A 19,090-nucleotide genomic window follows, 5' to 3' on the forward strand; every position below is an offset into this window, starting at 1 on the left:
TGGATATCCATTTTAAAAGAGCGCTTGAGGATCAAATGTCTTGGGATTTGCGTGGGTCTCTATCATAAAAGCTTAAGTACTATCAATTGAGGAATTTACAAGTATCGCACCAAGTTGTTCTTAGAAAATGCTAACGCATACAATTTTCAGTTTGTAAACAGAAATGATTTATTTATTGTACAAACCAATTTTTACGACTGCTCATCAGTTAAGGCAGTTCAAATACGGTGGCAACAAGTATGTGGCTATTAGCAACCGATTCAGCAAAGTGCATTCCGATTAGAATAATTATTTAAACCGGCATCGAGCAGCTTTTAAGCGAATAGGTTATATTTATTAAAACCTCTTCACAACCGGCAGTATTTGTTAGTCACTTTACGAGGCGCTCGGCCGCAATGGCGAAAATAAATTGTATCCATATGGGAGCCGGGGAGCATCTGTTCGGATGCAAATGCTATCTGCAAGCCGAATGGGCATATTTATGGACATGGTACAAGCCGAACCTATGACTCGCCTATCATCCAATGGCTCCATGATCTCAACGATGGCGAATTTCCGCAACCGCTCATGTCAGCGTCCGAGTTTAAATGCGATCTGTGGCGCAGGTATCCGCCAGATACGTATTCTACATACGAGCAGCACATACTATAAAGCCAACTTGGAGAGTTGGGGGGGGACAGCCATCTTCCATCGCTGGGGGAAACATGAGCCAAATAAAAAGCCCATTTGCACACAAATTTACTTCCAAAATGCCCAAGATGCGCATCATTCAAACCGAGAATCGAGAACCGAGTGTCCGAGTGTCCGTGGAATGGGATGGCCCCGGTGGTAACTGGACACCGGATGCAGATAAATCTTTGGTCTGCCGCCGGCTCTCCGCAGAGCCGCAGGTCTTCTGATTCTGATTCTGGATTTTCTGAAAGCAAGTTGCGTACCCGGTGAGCCCAGAGCCAGCTCCAGGTCTTGGGGTCTCCAGGTGAAGTTAGCCCGGCTCGAAGCTCGATCGGAATCACGAGATAAGCTTGCAACAATCCCTGCTCGCAGCGAGCGGCGACAAACTTAATTGCGCCTATTCCTGCATTAATTGCACACACACGCGCGATTCTGGCGTCTCCCTGCCGCCGGAATGTGTTAATTAAATATTTAAATTATTCGTATTCGTATTCGCATTCGTATTCGGAATTTAATTCGTATTCTTATTCGTACATCGCTGCCCAGTGGATCTTTCATTACTCGAATATCGGTCGCTAGTGAAATTTAAAGACGCAGCACGCACGGCTGTGACTCTTCCCCCGCAATCCTTTCTCGCAGGACATTGAACACTTTTTGGTCTAGACGGTTTGCGGTCATCGGCAAAATAACAACAACCGCAGCAGCATCTGCAACTGCAACTGCATCTGCATAGAGGAGCCATCTGCATCTGATGCCTAGAAACCCGACAATCGCGTTCGATCAGCGTGCATTTTTGTGCAGCCATTCAACATTGCTGTTGCACAGCAAAAAAGCCAGCCTTTGACTTAATATTACTGCTACTGCAATAAGATAAATAATTCTATACTAAAATTGATTAACAAACTCCTTAAGTCGGTATGTGTGTATTTTTATGTTGTCAAAAATATAAATACCCAAAATAAATAATAATAATAAATATTTAAGTTCTTTGAAATCTTAAAAGACTCTATAGCAACTTCATTGATAAAAACATCTCTAATACACTTAAGAGATATAATATTAAAAATGCTAGAAAAAATCTTTTGATTAAACTTGATTTATTCAATATTTGACAAGGGCCCAAGGATAACGAAAAATCTAAGTTAGATTGTTCTGATTGAATTAGTTACATCTCATCTTAATTAAGGATATAAAAGAACATCCAATGAAAAACCCATTTCATCTGCTCTATATTTTTCCATGTGTGGTATTACAAAAAAAAAAAGAAGGAAAATATGACTCCACGCATCCTCTGGGCGAAAGCCACAAAACATTTTCATTTTATTTTTACACAAGCCAAATAGGACCAATCGGGGCATTCGGTGTCCTTGCGGTGGTGCAGCGCAATTGGAATATATATTAATTAAATGTAGTGCCCCACGGCAGCGGGGCTCATTGCCAATTGTCCAGTTTTGCTCGCCAATTTTGTGGATGTTTTGTTGTGTTTTCAATCTTTTTTTTTTGTTTTGGCCAGCAATGGTAAATGCAAAACGACGACAGGCGGCCAATAAACATGCAGGCCATCAATGAACGTTTCGGCGGAGATAAATTTGAAAATAGCAGCGCCGGCGGTGGGAGTTTTCGATGGAGCTACAAATTAGAGCTGCTGGCCCAAAGCGCTATATGGCTATATGGCTCTATATATATTTTATATGGTACTTCCATCAGCGGGCGCATTCAGCCGTTTAAAAAGCCAACCGCATGCAGTGTGTGTGTCAGAGTGTGTGTGTGTTGCATACTGTGGGTTGTGCAACCGCGGAAGTTTCGCCGGAGGACAGAGGCGTACCGTACCGTCCCGTGTAACCGGCGGCGGGGGCAATGGCAATGGCAACTACTACCAACTTGCAACTACCAACTGCAACCGTCGCCGTGGCCGCCCTGCAGCGCCAGCGCTCTAGAATGAGTTATTGGCCTTGTTGGCGATTTTATTGCCACGGCGCAGCCATAAAATATGGTAAATTATAGCGGTTTGTTGTTTTGGCCATTTTGTAGCCGAATAATGTTCTACGTGTGCGTCCTCAAGCCCCAATAGACCTGTTCATGTTTCAGAGAACCCCGGATTCGCTGCCGCTGCACACGCCCACAACACAAATGTGGTCTTGTCAAATGGAAACGCGACAAGTTTCTTTGTTCAACAAAAAGGTCCAAACACGCGCCGCTATAATATATTATATCGATGGCCCGAATGCAGGCCATATTTTATTATTTTAATTTTAAATTAATTGCACTGGCAGCGGGAAAAATGTTTGTTCAAAGAAATTATCCCAACAAAAAAATCGGAGAACGATGAATTAATTTATTGCGTTAGGCAAAACATTTTATTTTGTTTTCCAGTTAAATTGTAAATGGGTAATTCTTTATAAAAACCGATTGCGGTTTCTCAAAATACGATTTCAAAAAACTTAAAATGCAATAAAAATAAAATAAAAATTATATACCTCGAAATTAATGAATTAAAACTAATTAACAACATTTTTATGACCAAGCCATAATTAATATCTACAAGCGTTGCACAATTAAAAGATGCAATTCCGATTATATGAGTATACACCTCCCTCCTCTTCATGGGCTTTTCCACATTCTATTGTTTCTGACTTTTAAATTACATCCACCCCGAAAGCGAAGTGGGCATCAGATGCTGCAATCCTTTTTGCAGCCGTAGTGAAATCCTTTTTGCCACTTTGCACCGAAGAGGCAATTGTGCGGAAAACCCCTAAACATGTTTTGGGTTAATTTAAAATGTGGCCCAGCCCGAATCGCAGAGAACAAAGCGCTAAATTAATGTTGTTATTTTCCACTCGGCGGATAAAATGGCCAAAGCCAGCCTCCGACAAAAGCCAACTGGGCTCATTATGATCTGGACTTTGTTGCTGGCGGCAGTTGGCAGTTTTCAGTTGGCAATTGGCAGTTGCATCCCAGACTGCGTCCACATGCATTTGCGAAAAAGTGCAATTGACTGCAGATGCTGCCATGATTCAAGCGGCTAATTTGAAAATTCTAAAATTTATCTAATTGTCCTTACAGCAACTGGACCCCACGGGAGCTTTAATGGGTTTGAAGGCCTTCAACGAGAATGTGAATTGCATTTGACCAAGCTGCAGTTTTTAAAGATGGCATTTGAGGTAGATGAACTTTAAATTAAAAATATTTTAAAAGGAATTATATACAGCTAACTCTTAATAAGGTATTAAGAAGCTGATTTTGATGATGATTTTTATAATCAATATAAATCAATTACATCCACTAATATTATTTTCGAAATATTACTTTGCAATCTCAATTTACAAACGCTACAATTTTGTATACCGGTCATGTTTTATTTATTTAATATTTTCTTCATTTAGAAAAATAAAATTCAAGCTTAACCAAAAATTTTTCTGCTTTTTGTGACTACGTGTCCCAATTTAGCCCCTAAATATCCGTCCAAAAATGTGTGTACGATTGTTTAAACTCCATGAAATGCGTTAGGCGAGTTCCTCTAATTAGAAACGTGACGCTCGTGGAGTGTATCGATCTGATAAAATAAAGTTGTTGCTCCCCAGTTGGTTACGCACAGGTAGCTGCTTACCCGAATTTTTTCAGAATATTGCGATCATTATGTTGTGTCGCACTTACAAAGGGATCAACTGTCAATCCGAATTACAGTATTTCGAATTGTCCGAGTCCGTGGAATTTCATTGCTGAGCTGTTATGGGTAGGTCGATAATTATAATGCGACACCGACGATTTATTATTCTCATTTATAGATGTGACACACGACACACACTTGAGGCCCGTGATTGAATGCTTATATATCTACATATTTCTTCGAAAAATGCGACCGCTCCCTTGTTCGCCGCGATTAATTAAGTTCATTGGGTCGCGCCGCACTCATTTATTTATGTGAGAGTATTTCTTATTTAGAAGGGATTGTAGTACTTAATCATAAGAAAACAAGAGCAATAATAATATCAAGGCTTTTTTGGTTGGGAGGCTGAAGTATAAAATAAGCAAGCTTAATTATATAAACACCTCGAAAGAGCATGTTTTTATTTGTTGGAATTAGAGCTGTTTACTAAAACCCATTGGTTACATCAATAGATTATTACTAACCTCAATGACAAAAATAGTTTGCCATCATATGAGACTTTGTAAACTTGTCCTTATTTTATATGCCCCCTTTGCAATAAATTTTAGTATATAAAAAAAAATAAACCAGTAGTTCAAACTTGTAATAAATCATCAAGTTCCCTGATTAAGTAGCTTTAATGACCAGAAGTGTAAGTTCCCAAGATAACATTTTTACCCGCTATAAGATAAACAAATAAAAGAATAATGAATGATTTTATTCAACTTTATTTATCGTTAAATTTGCAAATTTACATAAATACTATTTACAATTACAAAATGTATGCCATTAGAAATGTCTTGAACCAGTTGCTGAACGTAAGTGCTTTTTGTGTCCGAAGAAGTATGTGTGAATTAACTAAATTACCGCAGCTAATTGCTCGTACAGTACGTATAGTGTGTGTTTATATGCATATATCACAGATACTTAAATTCCTCTACAAATAAATCAAACGAATAGGGTAACTAATTACATGTTTTACGATTAAGTAACTATTTATGTTTGCACGGATTAATTATTTGGCCGAGTAAGTGTGTCTAATGCATAAGTCGAAGAAGGGTTAGGCAAAGTCTTAGAGTAACTAACTATCTTACGAATGGGATTTTGGGAAGCTAATGCTCCGTTCCATCCAAATTCAGGATATTAGCACTAATACAACGTGAAGTTCCTTAAGGTCTAGTGTGCGGTATCTAAAATTATTAAGTTGTGTGTGTGTGGATTAAGCACTTAAGGTAGGAAATGTTAGTGTTGTTGTGTACGAGCTAAGACAAAAAGTTCGCTTGATTTATAACACGGCTGCTGGCATTATTATATTGGTATGCCACTCTCGGTATGAGACTCTCCGCTCGCAAAGATGAATGAGTTCGTGTGGTGCGGTGTGCTCTGCTGTGGTGCGGAGTGATGTGGTTTGGTGTGCGTTTATTTCGAGTCATTAAACCCGGAGCCCGAGTGACTCAACCCCGGGCAAAAAACATGACAGACACGGCTCCGTTTCTCCGCTCTGCTCTCTGTTCTCCCCAAAGCACCCAACACACACCCACACACACACCCACACACACACACACTGAAAACCCCACCACCATCTGCACCACCACCACCACCAGCGTTAAGTGTGTACCGCCCCACCGAAACGTGTGCGTCTCGAAAATTTCAGCGGTCGAGTGTAAATATGCTAATTAAAGTTATAAAGCGAAATAATTTATGATATGGTAGGAAATAAAGTTTTATTGCCGTACTTAGGCTACATTTATTGCAAAATAATTAGTGTAGTTATCGCTATCTCTATTGTAATCGTAATCGTTATCGTAATCGTAATCGCGGATTTACCGCCAACTTGCACTTGTCCCCTTTTTGCCAATCGAAGTGGTTTTCGCTTGCTATTTGGTATCTGAGTAACTAACTAACTTACTAGTTAACTGGCTAACTAGCTAACTAGTTAACTTGCTAACTGGTTCAAGGTCGACTTACGACCCGGAACGACTATCCGTTAGATAGGTCAAGTTGCTGCCACCCAAGTGACCGTGGTGGTGCCCCTGGTGGTGTCCGTATCCCGATGAGGACTCGTTACTGTACAAAATGTTGACCATGGAAGCCACCGTCACCGGAGCGGAATGCATCAAAGAACTGTGGCTGCTCCCGCTCCCGCTGCTGCTGCTGCTGCCGCTGCTGTTGAGCTTCATAGTGGGCGGTGTTTGGGGCGGCGTATCGGGCTGGATCTCGGGAAACCCCACCCGTTGCGGCGCCGGATGGATGTGTATGGGCGTATGGGGTATCTTGCCGGAGGAGGAGGAACCGCTGGGCAGGTGCATGCCCATGGCCTCGGTGTACGCCGTAGGTATCCGCGAATATGGCGATCCGCCGGCGTAGCTGCTCATCATACTCAGCGGCGAACCGAGCTCCATCGAGTGGAGCACCTGCTGCTGCTGCTGCTGCTGTTGCGACTGCTGCTGCGGATGATTGGGATGCACCTGATGGGGATGCACCGCTGATGGGTGGTGCGACTGGTGGTGGTGCAGAGGCTGATGATCCGCCGTTGGTGGATAGAAGTTCTGGCCGAGGTACGCCGCGGTGGGCGGGGGGCGTCTTGCAGGCGGCTGTGTCGGCCACGCTCCAGATCTTCGGCTTGCTCGCCGGCACTGGGATGCCACAGTCTCTGCTCAGCGGGTTTTTTTGGGCCGCAAAATTATTGTTGTCCGCCTCCTCTTGGCCATAACCCCCACCAGGATGATAGTACGGCTGCTCCAGCTGCTGGTGATGCTGCAACTGCTGCTGCTGTTGCGACTGCTGCTGCTGCTGCTGCGTCTGCTGATGATGCAACTGCGGATGGGGATGCGGGTGCGTATGCGTGTTATGGGATTGCGCATACGAACTGTAGGCCGCGTGCATGGGATGTGGTGCACCGGGAGGCGTGGCATACGGTCCCGCCAGACCACGCATGGCCACCAGATTGTGTTCCCGCTCCCGTTCGAGATCCAACTTCTGGTCACTGTCCACCTCCTTTTCCGATTTGCCCAGCTCGGATTTGATAAGTTGATTGCCGGGATCTGGAGATCAAGATGATGATGATGATGGGGTGGAGGAGAAGTGGCGAGGAAGACCATGTGGAGACACAAAATAAATTTAATTAATTTCAAGTCGGCAGGCAGGAAGCAGACAAGTTCTTAGTAAGGAGAGGACTTGGGAAAACTTGGCACTTCCAGGAGGTGGAACTTGGCAGCTGGCAGCTGACTGTGGCAAAAACCCTTGAAATTGTTGGTGGGCGTTGATGCGTGCAACCCTCGCAGCCAGCGGAGAAAGCTTTCAGCAGCAAAATACTCGAGTTTCCGCCGACCACCGCCCAAGTTTCCCCACCCCACCCCCTTTCCCTCCTTCCAGAGCGCCGTTTCTATGTGTCGCCAACTCGAACAAGGCCACTTTGGAGTCGGAATACACCGAGAAATACGGGGCAGTTAAATCGATGGTCTATGACATATAACAAACTAGCTTCTGAACTTAATTTTAAATATTTTTAAAAATTTTGATTAATCTTAAAATGCTTATTATTTTTCAATCTATTTAAAAGTTAATTTCCAAAGAAAAATTATTTAATTTTTTAGCCAGGAAAAAGAACGATTCACTACATATAGCATTTCTATATATACTTTTTTGATATTTTGAACAGAGTTTTTATTTCAAAATGCTTGGTATTTTTTTGTTATTTCTTACTTTATAAAAACTTTGAAAATTGTCAAAGAATTTTCGACTGATTTTTAATGCTTGCATTCGCTTTATTTTAAATTTTAATTAAGTACTTTAATAATAATGTTTAAATTTCATTGATTGTTATATAAATACCTACATAATTTACCATCAAAACCTAAGACATTTTACACACTTTTTCCCTCAGTGTCTTGGAGAATCGGAGTGCGGGCGCAAGGCCACTTTGCCAACAATGTGCTGTCAACTTCCGGGGAGGATGTCGCCTAAGCAGTCAGACAAATAAACGGACGCCGGACTTTGGACGGCGGGCAGACGAATGTTGCATAACATTCGCTTCGCCACATAAATTGTACTTAAAAGCCCAGTGCCACAAATCTGCCGAGGAGGCGGGTCACTCGCCAAACCGAAAGGCGTACGAATCAATTGGGGCGAAGGCGTTTGGAAAGCAATTGGAAAGCCGGGTCTTAAGAAATTACAAACAGATCGCTGAGGACCACTAATTGGGGTTGGCTACTAGGCAGGGGTTATATTCTTAAGACTCACCAAAAGCTTCCGTGGAGAGTTTGCCACCATCGCCAGAGTCCTTCTCCTTCTCGTCATCCGACATCATACCATCGTCATCGTCCTCGGTTTTATTCTTGGGCTCCCACGTCATCTTGTTCTCCTTTTTCAGCCGGCGACGAGCATTGGCGAACCAGGTGGACACCTGGGTGAGGGTCATCTTGGTGATGATGGCCAGCATGATCTTCTCGCCCTTTGTGGGATACGGATTCTTCTTGTGCTCACTCAGCCAGGCCTTCAATGTGGCTGTGGATTCCCGCGTGGCGTTCTTCCGCCTGGCGGCGAGATCATAGTTGGGTCCGTACCTGTAAATCAATAACCAATAAGACACCAAGAATCAATAAGGTGCCAGTCACTATCATGGCCACTAATGAGTTTGCTTAGGGCAACAACGATTTTCCGGCCTGCTATCAGCTTTTGTTCAAATAAAGCCCACACCACACACCTTAAAGACAATAATCAGTTATTGGTGGCTGATAAGGATCGCTCCCTTCGAACCGGAATGCATTTGCAACTTCCTCTCGTCTCGTCTAGGTCAACAGCAAATGGCGAAAAGAGTGTTCTATTTCAGCCAGAACCGCGCCTCGGGGCTAAAAACTCTAAGCCAGACATACCCTTTTAAGCGATAAATAAAAAGAAACCCGGCAGACGCGACACGACGAGAAAGTTTTTGTCCCATGGCAACATTTTAAGCCCACTTAAGTTTCCCATTTGTGTATTGGTACAGTGGGACTTCCTGAACTATAACTTTTTGCTATATTACTTGAATAGCTGCTTCCAAGGAGCAAGTTTAAATAATTGTTGCGGAATTAATTGTAATTCTAACATTCTTCTTGAAGTTTATATTTACTAATAATTTGATAAGCTGGTATAATATAAATTTTTTTAAGTATTGATTCATATTATATAAAAAAAATTAAAATAAAATGTGTCTGAAATTCTTTTCCAAAAATAAATAATGGGAATAAAAATATGGAAAATGTTTAAAGGTGTTAAAAAATATCACAATTTCCTACTACATAATTTGAACTTTTTCTGTTGGTTTATTTCAGGTATGTAAATTCGTTTAGACAATGTTAATCTATTTCTATTTTAATAAGTTATCTTAAATACTTTCATTATAAGCATTAATATACATATGTTATAAGTTATTCATTTAATTTCATAACTCATCCTACTAAAGTTCTTTAAATCTTGAACTTGGGAAGTTCTACCGTATTTCCCCCACCCTTCAGTCTGCACCTAAGCCAAAGGTCTTAATTCTAGATGCTCACCCGTAGGCCGCCAGCGTGGGGTCGTAGGAGTAGTAACCGGTGGTTGACTGCAGACTCGCCGAGGTCCAGGCACTCATCTCTGTACTCGGGCTGGAGTCCTTGATGCCGTAGGGATTGCTCTGCAATTGGAATTCGAAATTAGGTTCGAAAATCACCGATTAGTTAGGCACTGAGCCACTTGTAAGCCGGAATGGAATGGAATGGAGTGGTAGCCTGTGAATTTGTCAGCCCCCAGGTAATCGGGTAATCGCGGCAGTTACAAGTTACCGCGCCTAACGAGCTGACGGCCAACATGGCGATATCTGCTCAACCTGTCGCCTCGCATTTGCGCGGACTTCCGCTGGCTGAACAAAGCCAATTAGCCAGGCTACCCCAAGGTTCCCCTTGGTATTCCAATCCTTACCAGAGGTGCGTAGAAGGCGGAGTTATCCACTCCAATGCTGGGATACGGGTTCTGGTCATTCGAGGGATACGGTCCGCCGTAGACGCCAACTCCGCCGGAGGGCAGAGCCATCCGGGAATAGCCACCAATGGCCAGTCTGGCCGGATCGTATTGGCAGGAGCAGACTGTTTGGCCGGAAACGGGATCCGTGATGATGGGTCGTCCGTTCTCGCAGCAGGATCCCCGAGTGGGCAAATCCTGGGCGGCAGATGAAAGGGGTCCTCCGGGGACATCTGCACCACCCACCACATCCTCCGCCGGCGAGGTGGAGAGACCCTTGTGACCCGCGTGGTGCGACGACTGGGAAACTGCACCTGGACTCAAAGGACCCGCGGTCAGACCCGTGGCCGTTGAACCGCCCGAGGGACTCAGCGAGGCCTCGTTCGTCCCCGAGAGCGGCGATCCTCCGCCATGGCCACTCTGGCTGTCGGTATTGGCGGTAGTCAGCTGCAAAGATGCCGAGGTGGGTAAAAAAAAGAAGAGAACATTTTAGCAATGCCGAAAAAAAAGGAGAAGGAGAACTCAAACATTTCTGCGGTGAGGGAATCTCACACTGAGACAAATTAGGTGTAGAACTTATCAATATAAATGTATATAATTTCTTACTTATTATTAAACATTTAAATACCAAAAGAAGCTTATAAAAATAGGCAACTTTCTCACGATGAAATATACTCTTTCTGATTAATAAAGTAATGAAAGTTAGTATGAAAGTAACAACTATTGTAGTAATAAAGAAATAATGATATAAAATTTTGAATATTAATAATAATAATAATAATAATATTTGATTATTCTAGTTCGGAATAAAAAATATTATTAAAATAATAAAAATAAATTACCTTTATTTCGTCTTTACATTAATTTGAAGTTAAGATTGAAAATATAAAATTGAAATGTGTTTTTATGCAAGGTTCGTAGGTTACACACTTTTAAAGCTCATAAAAAGGAGGGCAACGGCAAACAACCATTCTCATATGATTTCTCTAAGTGCACGAACAGGTGAAGTTGGCAGGACCCGAATGAGCGGAGTGAAGAGTAGCGAAGAGAGGGATAGAGAGGGTCAGAGGAGGGAAGGAGAGGTAAGCGCAAAGGCATGTCCCTGCCGACCAGGTCGAAATCAACAAAGCAGATTAAGATGATAACTCCAAATGTCAAAATATTTTATTGGCCTGGCGCATTTTGCGATCCGTTCCATCTATTTTCACTTCATTAATTTTCAATTTATCACAGTCAGATTTTAGATACCGCTTCGTCCGAAGCCGAGCGGCCTGCACATCGACGATTGAGGATCGAGGATTGAGGATCGAGGGGTTGAGGATTCAGGGATCTTTGAAGAGGGTTCTGTTCTGCTCGGTTCTGTTTGGTTTTCGAACCCATGGTAGTGGAGTATCAGTGGACCGATCGATCGAGTGGGAATGGGCACGGCCCGGCCAAAAGGGCAATCAAATGATGAGGGACGCAGGTAGGCTCACTCCTCACTCCCCTCCGCACGCGATAAACCCCGACTATATAACCCATATCCTCGCTGGCACGATAACCGCAGCGAATCGGAGACATCTGAGCCGGCGGTTAGAAACCCTCGATTCGATCGGATCGAAAATCCCAAAAAAAAAAAACGAAGAGTGTAAATAGAAGGTCGACCCAGATTCCCGATGCGATGACTTGGCTGTCAAGTTCACTTCACGCGCCTCAAAATCTGGCTTACATCTCGCCACTGACACCGAATCCAATAACAATCCCTTTGCTTATTATTATTTCGAATTGCTACCGTTCCTCGCATTCAGTTGATTTCTCCGCCTATCACGGCTTCTGCACAATCGGGGCCCATATGATTTAAATAATAATGGTAATTCAAGGCTAAACGAGCTGATTCGCCAACACCTCCTGCCTGGCTATCTAATCGACGGGGCAATTTCGCACCGACGCCGAAAAGCACCGGGAAATTATTGCATAATGAAGGTGTTTCATGAATGAAATCTAATGAATTCTGAATGAATGGAGGCAGGAGTAGTCGACGTCGACTGAGGAGGAGCTGTCTCCGCTAATGTACAAAACGCTGGGCGCGCTCGTTTCTTATTATTCTTTATTTTTTATGCGATTCGAACATCAATTTCAGTTTTTGTGGCCGCCCATAAAAAACACATATCGGCGACGTTGACGACAGCAAACTGGGGACTTGGACCTGGTGCTTTCTGGACTTTAGTCCAGACTGGCTGGTCAACTTTTTGGTTGGTAGGAGTTGTGGCTTGGAACAGCGCTTATTATCGGCACGCAAGTCAGTTTATTTTTAATGGTTCCCACTCACCCACTCGGCTGCAGAAATCGCAGGAAGTGCAGCGAAGAGCGCCCAGCCGCGGAGTTTATCGCAAGGTGACTCCAGATAGGATAAGCCACACTCCAAGGAACCAACTCGGGGTTCTGAGTTTGAGTTTGGGTTTGGGTTTGGCCCTCTTGGCTTGGGTTTCTATTCTGCGGAAATGCTGAAACTTGTTGGCAGCTCCTAAATGCCGTCTTAAAGTTCGGAGCTCTTTTATGACTTTTTCGGACAGTTTTGCTGTCGGTGTCAAATTGCGGCAAGTTTAATAAGGATTATTCGCGGAGTTGCCACAAGGAATATTTTATATTCACACTTGTGGCCATCTCCTATCTGTCTTAATCATAAAGAGGAGTTTTTCATGGAAACTTTTGACGGTTTTATCAACGAATATTTGCAAGACGTAAACTAAAGTTCTTAAAGCTTTTACTTCCGTGTGGTTTGAATATAACCATTCAACATTAAAATATAAATAAGCCAGATAATTCAACTACTGTAAGTTGGTTAAGAAATAAAAATAAAGGAGATTTATTGGTAAATAATGATAGCTTTCATAAACTAAATAAGTTTATGTAAATTAGTTACTGGTGTGATTCCTTTTCACTTTAAGACCAAGCTACAAGTTAAATCACGCCTGAAAATGGTGTTCTCTAATTGTAATTAACTATCCGAAGGGCAGGCAACTCAGCCGAGGACTACGAGTCAGATTTTAATGCCCCATGACGAAAGTTCAAAGTGGCAATTCAACCTTGCATCTTTAACTGCAAAGCAAACATGAAATCTGCAAAACAGCTGGACAAGCGAAAGTCTAAACAAGAAATGAAAAAAATGCGAATTCGGGTGAACCGGCATGGACATTGTGTAAATCTCTATCTGCGCCTTTGAAGTGCCCATATCCATAACCATATCTACATCCACATCCATATGCAGATGCAGATGGAGATGCCGATGCAGATATATTTACAGATACGCTGGCAAGCGGAGGGGCTACAGATGGCCACCCGCACCCATTCTGGCCAAGATGTTGGGAGAACTGCTGCCGTCACTTTACGGTTATTAATTTTATGATTTATGCTTAAGCTCACGAGTCCGCCTCCCAAATGCCCATGCTCATTTCACGAACGCACGATACCATACTATATAGTACGGTATAGGTATAGGATAGTATGGTTTGGTATGGTATAGCAGTACCGATATGCCAGGCGAAGACAAAGGAGATCGGCATTGTTGTTGCGATTATTGGTGGTGCTGCCGTTTCGCTGTTTGTTGCTGCTACCGCTGGGATGCGTTTATGGATTTTGTTTTTGCACTCCTAACAACGACTGCGAAACAAAAGCTATCTGGGGGATGGAGTATAGGAGTATGGAGTATAGGAGTATGGAGTATGGGAGTTGTGGCTTCTACGGTTGGGGGGCCTTGACGCCAGCCTCGAACAATAAGCGAAAATATGAGAGGATCCCAGGCAGAAAGGAAGCTGGCAGGCGAACGAGTCCCTACAAAACAAACACATGTTCGCATCAACAGACGCATTCGCATTCGCATTCGGAATCGGAATCGGAGTAGGAATCGCATTCGCAGTCTACTTCTCCGGCGACTGACTCTTGGATTTGGCATATTCTCACATTCATTCAGCAGGATTGCGCTGCCAAACGAGTACGCCATATTCATACAGATACCCACTCCTCCGATGTACACATCGAGAAAAATAGAGCTACACTTTCTAATAGCAACAAAAATAATATGTCAGCTTACGATCCCTCGTTAAGATCAACATCGCAGTTTTTAATAAACATATTTTAAGACTGATTAAACCAACTAAATTTAAGTTCAAATCCAAAGCAGTTGACTTTAACCATGTGATTTTATTTATATTATATTTCATTGAATACAATAGTCTTGCTCCACTTTCCCCCTCAATGAAATATACTGAATTAATTTTACAAATATCCACAGTCTTAAACAACGAGAAGCAAACTATCTCATGCTTAAAAGATAACAAGGTGTATACCTTTCTGAATTAAAGAATGGAAAATATTATGTGGAAAGGCAAAATTACTAAAAAAATCAAAATTATGTCTGCTATTCAATGTAAAAATTACAAAAATCAGATAATTTTCATTTGAATTTTTAGGATGTTTGAAAGAAATTTAAATTTAAAATCGGACTATTTAAGTGGTTGAGGATAGGTCAAATTAAAATGCTTTATATGGACTTCAAGTTTTTAAGGCGATAAACAATAAACAAACGAAATAGAGGGACTCCAATTGATGGCCAATTTACCATATATTTTCTTTCTGTGCATCAGAAACCAAAAGAGAGTAGAAGGACCATCCCGAAGTGCGTTTTTGCTAATGCGAATAATGCGAATAAGTTGCTTTGTTTTTTGTGCAGCGCATCGCTCCGCATCGCGCTTATTGAATTAAGTTCGGGCGCAGCATTTGCGGTAGTGGAACAACTCTTTCCCAACTGCGGTCTCAATGTTTGCATTAAAAATTCATAAATCAATTATGGAATGCACACTGCGAAATATTAGTTTTTTCTCGCATCATTTACGGGCCTGTCCTTTTGCGTCCCAAAGGAGCGCGCGGATGGGGATTGTGGATGGGGAATAGGGATTGGGGAATGGGGATGGGAGGATGGCCAATGGGTACAGGACTCGACAACGTCGCGCCGCTTTTTGTGGCCATAGAATTCGAGTTATTTAGCCATGAAATGCGTGAACAGCTCGCATGGGAAGCTAAGAATTCGCGATGTGCCGCTCGTCTGCTACTGCCAACTGTCAGCCGTTGATTAAATTCATATATTGCATGCGTTGACGTTTTTGCCTCATTTTTGGAATGCCGTCTTGGCGTTGAAATTAAAATTAAATTAATGAATTCGCCCCGGGCGAGGCTGTGTGTGCACTGCATAAATTGTAAGGTTTATAAATTTGGCACCCAAGTCGACAGATATTGTGTATGCACCTATGTATCAGTTTTCTGAGATAGTATCTCACTCGACCAGTCTTTAATTGGGCTTAGTAGCCGGACTAAATGGCTTTTCAAGCTTCAAAGGGGGCAAAAACGTAATGCAAATGAGGTAAAACGATGACAAAATCCTGGTGGCTTTTAATCGATCGGCAAAAGGCTTTGCACATCTGCAGCCATAATTATAGTCGATAATCTGAGCGTTCATTATTTTAATTATTGTAATTTACCAAGTTTGCATATTATAATAAATGGTCCACCGCTCCGGCGGCTTCATTAGCATAAATTTATGCCCGCAGGCATGGCCCAGCAATATATGTATTTGTATATGTAGATACTATATGGTATATATATATATTGGCAACAGGACACGGACCCTGGATAAACGCATAAGTCTAGCATTGACGCATTAGACCACATAGCAGTCGTTGAACAAGGAATTACACAGCCATTGAAAGGGCTTTTGTAGTTGCAAGTGTTTCGGCCCGATTTCCTCATACCCCAAATTAACCCCCTTCGGCCCACAAGCGGCGGCCAACTAATTTGAATTACTGAGCTCGGAATACCGGGTAATTATGACCAGACCTCGGACGATGCACCGCCACTCCCCAAAATCCCCCTGGAATTCCTCGATTGCATCCAAGGCGGCTTTCAATGGCGGTGACGGCTGTCCTAAATTGTGAAACATTTCTTGGCGGCGGCGGGGCGGCCATTATGGGTATGGTATGGATATGGATCCAGGAGCTCCAACCGGTGCCAAAGTGCTTGAATATTCATGCGACGCCCCGGCCTGCCTTTCCCGCCGGCTTAAAATGTAAATTTAAAGTTATTTTCACCCAAACCACATTCACTGCTGCGTCCATTATTAAAGACTTTCCTCGCACATGCCAAAAAATCTGTGGCTGAATTTCTCGACTGACTCACTAAATTTCTGGTTTCCGAAAAATCACTTTCGTGTCCCTGGGTGTGCCAAATATTATTTTAAACTGAGACTAATTCCACAGGCCCTAATAAATTGTGTTCTCGAGTGTATATTGAAATCACTAAGATATGGTGGCATATTGAAATGACAGAGATGTAAATCAAAATATTTTAAATATTTTTGGGTAATAAATAAAATAAAATATAGTATTTATTTTTTTGACGAAAGGTAATAATTTAAATGGTTTCTTTAGTGCCTTAACAAAATACGTATTAGATGTACTGCTTAGAGGAGGCTAAAATAAACTTATCTTCAAAGATTAAACTATTTTAACTTGTCTTTGTTATCACGAAATTTAATGTGCGTTTTGATGAGGTTTTATTTGCCTTAGAATCATTTCCTTAAACATTATGTTAAACTTTGCCAATATTTTGAACAAGCTTCAACTCTTTTGGTTTTATGAAAACATAAAACTTATCAAACTTTTTAGGAAATGTTATATTTAAATAAATGGAGCCCTCTCTAAAAAAGGCATGGTTGCTATTATGGCCATATAGTAGGAATTTAAATTTCTTATTCTGGCTTTGCTTGAATAAAACTGCTTAACTAACAAGCTTACTAACAAATTTCCTAACACCATTAAATTGAGTCAGCAAAAGAATAACATTAAAATGTTATCAAAATTACTATAGATATTTTTACATTATTTTAATGTCCTTAACTTTTTCAACATATTAAATTATGCTCCACTTAAAGTTATCGAAATGTTTAGTCAGGCCAATAAACACCAATCCTCTAGCAAAGCAACTTAAGATAATCAGTTAGGCTAATAAATATCCCGCGAGTGCGACTTAAGCGGATAAGGAACCCACCTGATTTGCCGTCGGGTAGCCAGCGTATCCAAACTGCGCATATGCAGCCATTGTCTCGCTGTCTGAATTGGCTTAAAAAAGCGGCGACACGCGAGTTCACTGTGCCTGGCTTCACTGTGGGGCGTCCGTTGTGTTTTTTGTTATTTTTATTTATTTTTTTTTACTATGTAGGATGCGGATGTGGATGCGAGAGAATAAACGGATGCGGATGCTGGCGGAGCCCTTGCAAAAGGGGTTGGGTGTTCAAGGATGTGGGGTGGTGGTTGAGTGGGTGGCTAAGGGAGGTTCGCGTGGGTGGCTGGGCGGTTGGGTGGCTTTGGCGTGCGTGCTCGACGGCTAAGCACTTTGGGCGCTTTTGTTGTTTGCTGGCTTGTTGGGTGTTGCGCTATTGTTGTTGCTGTTGGCCTTGTTGAAAATTGATAAAACAAATTGTCGATGTCGAGCAGTTCTGTTAATGTCGCCGGAGCCGGAAAATGTTTTGTTTGTTTTGTGTGTGACTTTGCTTATTTTTTTCATCCGTTTTTACTTCATTTTTATTGACTCTGTATGACTCTTTGGCGGCCGGTTTAAAAAATGTTATTGGAACAAAAACAAACAGCCAGCAAACCGAATTGGCTTCAAGTGTTTGCCGCAAACAGATTTACGGTTGAAGTACAAATGTACGCGGCTCTTCAGTCTTTAGTTAAAGAATGTCCAGCACAGGTCTTAAATGTTTGGTTTTGGGGATTAACTGAACATATTTTGTTATGGCTAATAATTACTGAAAGTTTAGTTTTTCGAAGGTTTTTTTTGTTTATAGGTAGTGCACTTTAAATCGAGCTTTTGTTATAGTCAGCTATTGAAATTTTTAGATATGTCAGCTAAATGGTCCATTTTTATATCGAGCGAGTTTTTGATATCATTTTTGTCTTTAATTTTATTGTGTATTTTTGAATTTTGTTTTAACAGCTAAAACTGTTTTTATGAGTTTAAAGGATTTGTTAGGCCACCATTTGATGATTGTTTCTTTTGAAGTGATGGTCCGTTTTATTGTTGTTGTTATTTTTGAGATATTGCACGCACTTTATTATTTTTACAGCGGTTGCATCTGCCGATCCGATCCGCTCCAGTAAAACGGGTTCCGCAACCTGTCAGCGGGATCTCAACGGTGACGGCTGGCAGTGACTGCTACTGCGACTTTCAAAGTGACTGCGACTGTAACTCGTTTTCGGGTTTTCTATTTTCGTTTCGGCCTTTTTTCGAGTTTTTGGGCGACGCGGCGGAGATGCCAAGATGCGAAGATGCGCACCTATTCGCGTTTCGAAACAAACTGTTTTTCGGCCGCTCAGCGAGCAGCGCGTTTGTGTGTGAAAGAGAGCGCAGCAGCGGACAGAGCGGGATGGCTGCAAGCCACGAGAGAGCACGTCAGCAGGCGTTCTGTGGTTGGCCAGGGTTCCAATCAGATGGGGAGCACGGCTCTGCTGCTTACTCTCTTACTCTTGTGTACGTGGTCTGACTGCGAGAGAGATGGAACATCTCTCTGGGGCTGTTATTGCTTTCCTCAGAGAACGCCCACCTCCAAGCACTGGAAAGTGAATCGGCGCTCTCTTTCTGCCTTCCCCTCTCTGTCGTCGTTGGAAGCGATTTCATGGCGGACCACGATCGAAAGGCTTCCCAATTGGATATTGTAGCCGCAGTTGGCTAAGAATTTTCCGATGTTGATAAAAACTACAAAATAAA

At 42.3% G+C, this 19,090-nt stretch overlaps 1 protein-coding gene across 1 annotated transcript; it reads right to left on the reverse strand.

The window, feature by feature from the left end:
• Positions 1-5,079: 5,079 nt before the first annotated feature.
• On the reverse strand, positions 5,080-18,662 carry LOC108089558 (homeobox protein caupolican). Its single transcript, XM_017187902.2, is given in 6 exon segments — positions 5,080-6,897; positions 6,899-7,362; positions 8,561-8,883; positions 9,853-9,971; positions 10,256-10,741; positions 17,372-18,662. Coding segments are annotated over 6 exon segments (2,058 nt in total). The 5' UTR covers positions 17,423-18,662; the 3' UTR covers positions 5,080-6,282.
• Positions 18,663-19,090: the final 428 nt, after the last annotated feature.

This window comes from Drosophila ficusphila, unplaced genomic scaffold, assembly GCF_018152265.1.
Source record: "Drosophila ficusphila isolate 14025-0441.05 unplaced genomic scaffold, ASM1815226v1 contig_286, whole genome shotgun sequence".
Lineage (NCBI taxonomy): Eukaryota > Metazoa > Arthropoda > Insecta > Diptera > Drosophilidae > Drosophila > Drosophila ficusphila.